General features: G+C 46.9%; 1 protein-coding gene across 1 annotated transcript in view; it reads left to right on the top strand.

Moving 5' to 3' along the window:
* Positions 1–2,111: 2,111 nt before the first annotated feature.
* dgkb (diacylglycerol kinase, beta) overlaps positions 2,112–7,184 on the top strand; it is a 65,526-nt gene continuing 60,453 nt past the window's right edge. The window contains exons 1-2 of the mRNA XM_070967221.1: positions 2,112–2,697; positions 4,954–5,098. Of these exons, the coding sequence (XP_070823322.1) occupies positions 5,029–5,098 (70 nt within the window). The 5' untranslated portion in view covers positions 2,112–2,697; positions 4,954–5,028. The remainder of the gene's footprint in view (positions 2,698–4,953; positions 5,099–7,184) is intronic.

The raw sequence follows: 7,184 nt of genomic DNA, 5'->3' as shown, positions 1-7,184 counted from the left end.
TTTGCCTCGTGTAGCAGTAGCTTCATTTGAAAACATGATAGAAAAGAAAAGGCTACTTCATCCTTCGTGGTGAGACTATTTTGAAATATAAAGATTGAACAAAAAGATTTCTCTGTTATTCAGCCAGCAGCTAATCATCACCTTTCTCTGTCGAGCCGATGTAGATCCCACCGAGGGGAATATCATTTTGAAAAAGCTCAAAATGATTCATTACCGCTCCTCTCTCCCAGTGTCCTGAGGATGTTTGGCCATATTGGACAATTTCACACCTCAGGATTTATGTTCAATGCCAACACAGAAAGTAATGTACCTTTTATGCAGCGGCGTGGAAGGTGAGGATGAGGATGTCGGGCAGCGTCTGGGTGTGAATTAGGAGGCTGGAGATTGAGTCATGTCACCTACCTGTGATTAACATTTGGCTCTTTGTTAACCATACCCACAGCTATGCATGTTTTATTACCTAAGGCTAATCATACCATACCTGCGGTTTATTGATCACATCCACAGATGTCCTCAGCTCGATGCATTAATGTCCACCATGGAATTTTAGAATTTCCTTTACAGCACTTAAAGTACGAGCTGAGCTGAGCACAAGTCCATTGAAATGTTTCAGACTGGTCAAAGCACGAGGCTACAGGGCACTGCTGCAGGTCTTGTCCTGGGTGGTGGTTACTGGCTGCGTGGCAGTGCTGGTGGATACGACTTTGTGTATATAGGTTGCCTTCTGTAGTACTCAATCCAGTAGACCCTCACACATCTCCTCTGAAGGCGAGGTGATCCATTAGCCCCTCTGTGCCCCTGCAGGACCTCCATGACAAACCCTTTTATGTAAGCTGACCCAGTTTCTTTCATACTTTAATATGATTTAAATGCACATTTCCCCTTCCTGTTCACAGAACACACAATGCTTCTCTGTTGTGAGGTTGATCATTTTCGTCATGAGCAAAGCCCATTAGCACTGTCCCATTCACCCAGATGAAAAATAGAAAGATGATATTACACCCTTTCAGGTTCATGCTCCCAAAGCTTTGTGCAGTATATTAGCTATGACCTTATGAAAACTACCTAAAGCTTCTGTCATTTTCCTCAACTCATGCATTGCAGAGCCAGCTTCCTGTTTAACGCTTGTGTGAGGGCACGTAATCCTGATTATGTGGTGTCAGAGCTAGGACTCGGTAAAAAAGAAAAGTTTTTATTTTCACTCTTCAGGCAAGAAAATAAACCCTGCCTGCATGTAATGTCCCATTTGACCTTAGGCCCAATCACCTGAAGTTCACCTGTGTCCAACGTCACTCTCACTGCGGCTCGTTCAGTTCCTCCAGGATAAAAGACACAGTAGTAAACTGAGAGTTCTTTTTGCATCTTCATAATGTTGCACTGTGGGACTGTTTGCAGAATTTGTGAAGGCACTATAAAATAAATGTATTTCACACTCAGGCACCAGGACCACAGCCAAGGTTTTTGATTCCTTTTCATATTGTAAAGATAGAACAGAGATATCTGCACATCTGTAGAGTAGGTCTGTATTAAGGTTTGAGCTCTGAAGGGCAGAAGCCTGTTTTGTTTGTCCTGGTTCATTTTATTTATTTTCTTCTGCTGCAGCGGCTCAAATGACTGTGAGCTGGGATCAGCTACAGACATGAAAGTCGGCCTCAGACCTGGAAATGATGCGCCAGTGCTTCCCGAGAAAGATTCCCGCAGAGTTTCCTTCAAATTGGATTGAAGGGGGATGATGAAAGAGGTGTGTGCATGATCTCAGTCATTGTTGAAACAGAGTTAAAGCAGCTGAAGTGATTTTGCTCACAGAAACCTGCTCGCAGCTTTAATTTCGCGCTCGTGGCCGTATTGTATTATTGAGTGTGAATTCTCTGTTTGATATGAAGATGATGGGAAAACGACGTAAGAGTTGGTCACAAAAAAGTAAAGCACCTTCCTTCATCTCCCAGCCTCCTGCATCATCTTCATCCTCTCTCTCTCATCTTTCCTTCCTCTTTCTGTGCTTCAACCCCTCCACCCCCTCCTCCCTCTCTGTCTTCATCTTTCCCCTCGTCCCGCCTTCTCTCAGCCCTCTGGAGAGGATATCCCACAGGTTGCTGCACTTGGCGCCTGTCATGTTGAATGCTAATGCGGCCGGCTTATGCTTGTGACCGGAGCAGAGATGGCTTGAAAGGAGGAGGGAGGTGGGGAGTAGCAGAGAGAGAGAGAGAGAGATGAGAAAGACAGAGAGAAAGCAGGAGAGCATTGAACCTCAGGGCTTTTCTGGGGGAGGGAGGGGAAAGTGAGGACCTGCGCGAATGAGGGGAGGGATGTGACGTGAGTGAGCGGGAGTATGGAAACTGATCATTGCAGGCTGAGCGGCGCTGGCGCTCTCCCCCTCTCTCTCTCTCACCGCTCCACATCCCCGACGATGCTGCTCTGACCAGACACCGCCGGAGAAAAGCAAACACCATCCACACACTCGATCCCCTGACATGCAGCGGAGAGGGCTGCTGCTGCTGCTTCGTCTCCGCTCTTTCATCCACAGACACACACTCTCACACTCCATCTAATTGCAAACGCCCACTCTTGCCTTGCAGTTGACAGAGGACCCAGAGGAGGATACGGCAGGAATGTGGCTGAGGAGCTTCATCTGAAAACATCTGCCTGGAGGACTCCTCCCTTGTCCTGTCTGGGTGGCTGACTCCAGCTCTGCAGCAGGTGAGCGGCTTGTTGATACCACATCTTCATTCATGGTGCTGTGTGTCGCAGTGGCTGCTGCTGCTGCATGTGTGCGTCGCGGCTTCGGTGGTGCCTTCAGCTAAGATCTTCTGTCAGTTTGGTGTAGCACATGGATCCACGCTGAATGTCCTCACTGCACCACTGGAGGACAACGAAGCCGATCCGATAACATTTGTGGAAAGGGATTTTGATTGTTGAAAGGATGCCAGCCGAGTGTTCTGCGAGGATGCACTGCAGTTAGGCAACACTGGAAAGGAAAGAGCGAGGATGATTGCAGTGCAGTGCACAGCAGGAATACACTGCACACATCAGTGTGACGGCGGAGATACTGTGTCTGTGTCAGAATTGCACTCACTCAAGATTTTAGATAGATAGCAAGATTGTCCATCAGCTCCGGTTTTGCTGCCGGTGCGTAACGTTAAATAAGACGCTGCAGAGCGACTTTGAGCTCCAGCGGCAGATCAAAGTTTATGCGAGGGAGGCTGATTCCCACGCACCCAGCGTGTGAACACAGGAGTACTGGCAGCTGCACACTGTTGACTACTGCTCTCCTGTTTCGTGTCCTCTATATAACAATGATGCTTTCTTAATGATCTTTTAATGCAGCTTTTGTTTATGCGGTTTACACGCAGGGCTCCTTCGAGGTTAAGATGTGCGACCGCATCCACACGTATCCACGCATGGACGCGCACACACTTTACAGTCAACACAGGCGCACGTAGACACACGAGACCGAACTAAATTAGATGCGTTCATACCTGACTGAAAAAAGCACATCAGCGTATATTTGTTACACACACTAACACACACATCCTTCCTCCACATGAATGCACACGTCCACTTGTTGATGCAGCGCTTCTGTTCCCAGTAATTGGGGCAATCACACACATATAAATGCACACACACCTGCTCTATCAGTGATATACCTTAGTGTTGAATGACAGATATCAGTGAGGTGTGTTTTCCACCCTCTCATATGACGGACACTCCTCCTGCACCACAGTTACATAATACAAACATATCAAACCTGAAATTCTCATTCTTTTCTAACATTTTGGAGGTTAATTGATTGATGTTCTGTATTCTGCCTTTGTTAAAGTGCAGCTGTTTGAAACCCTGACGGCTTCTAGTTTACCTCCAGTGAAACACTTGATATTGGACTCAGTTCAAAAACATGAGTACCAGCCCACTACAAAGGCTGATTTAGCTCAAACTGGATCATGTTGTCATCATAGCAACCAGTCGGGCTGATGCAAGGTCCTTTGAAAAGCAGCCCCAACGCAGCCTTGAGTGCTTTAATGCCAGCATTTTTTTTCCCATGCAAAGATCTCTCCACTTGTTGCAAACATTTCATGTTGCTTCACTCCAAGCCAAACCGTTCAGCTGGAAGTAGATTCAGGCTTCTCGTATGTTGGTTTTTCCAGAAATGCAGCACCACAACCACATGCTTTTTACGCATGTCTCTTCTTCTTCTTCTTCTCAATCACAAATATTCTGGAATAATCTGGATATTCCAGTAGAACAGTAACTTCATAACCAAAAGTGAATGGGATGATGGGAAGTATTTCCATTTTTCCAGATGTTGCATTGACATTCATAATGTGACATTATGTTGCTTAATAGAGTGTAGTACTAATACTGCACATCTGGGTTGAGGGTTTAATAGTCACTGAGGGACTCGTGACTCAAAACATGTCTTTGCATAGTCATCTGGACATAAAAATGCAGATAACAATGCATAGGTCAATAAATGCGCGACAAGAAAATTGTTCCAGTGTAGTCAATCGTGGACTGTTATTTCCTCTATTTGCGGCGGCGTCTGTCGCCTGGCTTCATCCTGCCCTGACTGACAAACATGAATGTCAATGCCTGAAATGTCAAGTCGTTGCAACAGCGTTGAAAAACATGGCGATCAAGAGACAAAAGGACATTTTGGTTGTCGGCCTCAAGATGACAGCCGCAGAAAGAGGAACAGGCAGGAAAACAGGAAATATGACACGTCCAAAATGTCAGTGTTATAGGAATGGAGACAGGATTGTTTGACGTATCTGCGTGTTTTGATGTATCCACGGGATTTCTGACCTTTCGCAATGCTGCAGCGATCGCCGTAGCCTCTAATCGCTACCAGGCGTCTCCAGCTCTGCGTCCAGTTGGGCCACACGTTTGGTGCATTTCACCTGCTTTGTCGAGACCACGGCTGTTAACGGTGCAGATGATCTGATGTCTGTTTTCCAGTGCGTGACGCCCCGCTGTGTGTCGCTGCCCGGGGAATGCTCAGAGAGACGGACAGAGAGACCAGGCCGAAACACAATGAGCAGCCAGGACAAATGGGTCACGCTGACCCCAGCCGAATTTGCCCTCCTTCAAGAATACACCCAGTGTGAGTATAAGAGGTACTCTGTGTTTGTGTCTGACTGTGATAAGGAGTATTTTGAAGGCGTCTCTGTGTGTGATCCTGTTCTCCACTAGCACTCGTTCTCCAGGCGACATACAGGATGACAGTTTTTTAATTTTCAGACCTTCAGCCTGTGTGTCTCAGAACAGAAAGGCTTCATTTCAGGGACGTCTTCATCTAAGATCCTTCTGCCTCTGATAAAATGTGACAGATGACAGTTTGGATTATGTTAGCATCTTTGTTAGCGAATCGGCATGTTTATATTAACAGCAGTAGAGTAATGTGGCAGGGCTTGTGCTGCACAGACAAAGAAAAGGAAACCAAAGTGTTGCAGAGGTGTGTGGGGTGTGGAGATCTTCCCAGGCTGCTGCTTGGCTTCTATGCATGGAGCTCACTCAGCTCAGGTGCCTCCCATGCTGCTGTTAATGCCCCTGATTGGTCTGCAGCTCTGCAGCCAGAAAGCACAGCAGCAGCTGAGGGGCTGTCACACTAGCTTGTCTGCTAATGAGCTACAATATGGAAATAAGATGATTTCGAGCTGTTGGAAGTTATGTTTTTTCCTCTTCAGTTGAAGGTTAACGTCTTGCGCTACACTAACAGTCCATCCATCCATTTTCTATGCCGCTTATCCCTTTCGGGGTTGCGGGGGGCCAGAGCCTATCTCGGCTGTCAACGGGCGAGAGGCGGGGTACACCCTGGACCGGTCGCCAGCCGATCGCAGGGCACATACACACAACCATTCACACTCACACCTAGGGGCAATTTAAAGTCACCAATCAACCTAATGAGCATGTTTTTGGTCTGTGGGAGGAAGCCGGAGTGCCCGGAGAGAACCCATGCATGCACGGGAAGAACATGCAAACTTCACACAGAAAGGCCCGACCCGGTAATCGAACCTGCGACCTTCTTGCTGTGAGGCACGCGCACTACCTGCTGCGCCACCGTGCAGCCCACGCTAACAGTTTCTCTGTGAAATACAGTGAGATTATAGCCTGTGTTGAGAAATCAAAACAGTTTTTCCTCCAAAATGTTGAAACCTTGCTCTCCTCTTTGCCATGTTGTGTCTGTGAAGTCTCCCGCAATCCCAAAAGTTTAGAGAGTTTTGACTTGTGGCAAATTTTCCCTTCATCAATTCAGGATTTTGGAAAGTTGGCATGAATGGGATTCTGCCTTCATACCTTCTATGTTTCAAGCCCCTGCACACCGACATGGATTCTCTCTGATAGCTTCAAACAGTAGCAAGTGTTGTTGTGTCTGCTGTTAACTGCAGTATGATTCAATTCACTGTGGTTCATCCCAAACATCCCAAGTTCTAACGCTCAAGTTTTGACGCTGTTAATGGCCGACCGTCTATTCATCTGATGTAGGAAGCTCCAACTGCTCGAGCGTTTAATCCGCGCGGTGCCGTTTTAGCTCTGAATGATTCATTTGCAGCCCAACAAATGGCTCCCCTGCTCAGCAGACTGTGCTCTGGGTGCCTGCAGTTTATGTTACACTCCAAGATGTTGACACATTTCATCATTTGAAATGGTACCAGGGATGGAAAATATGACGCCACCTGGCAGGCTCGCTGCGCAGTGTTGTGCACCACCCACACATAGTTTTGGACAGACTTTGAACGTCACAGTAAATCGTTTGGAGGAAGACAAACAATGGAAGTATGGGCAAGAAATAGAGTCGTTCGATGTCCAACTCCTAAGTGCTTTTTGTGTCAACTGTCCTGGTAAGATGTATGTTCAGAGCTATTTCCAGTGTCACATCTTCAGCCAGTGCCACCTTTATTTGCTATTCAGAGCAGCGAGTATGAATCTTAGTAATTAATGCCTTCATCCAGGATCTCTTGTACCACTGTTTCACTTGCTAATGACATTTCTCCCTTTAATTGCTCTGCGCCTGGTAACAGCATTGTTCCTGACTCTGAGGAGCTCCTCTGCTCTCTCCTCAGGATGCTGCACTCAAGAGCCCGGCAGGTTCTGGTTCTTGTTTTCCAGCTTTTGCAAGTGTTTGCTTTGTGGCTGGCTGAGGAGCTGGTTGAATTATATAAGAAAATGTTTTAGGAGACGCGAGGCTC

The sequence above is a fragment of the Chaetodon trifascialis genome, chromosome 7, assembly GCF_039877785.1.
Source record: "Chaetodon trifascialis isolate fChaTrf1 chromosome 7, fChaTrf1.hap1, whole genome shotgun sequence".
In the NCBI taxonomy this organism is placed as follows: Eukaryota; Metazoa; Chordata; class Actinopteri; order Chaetodontiformes; family Chaetodontidae; genus Chaetodon; species Chaetodon trifascialis.
The sequence above is the reverse complement of the archived record's forward strand: the minus strand, read 5'-3'. Positions and strand labels throughout refer to the sequence as shown.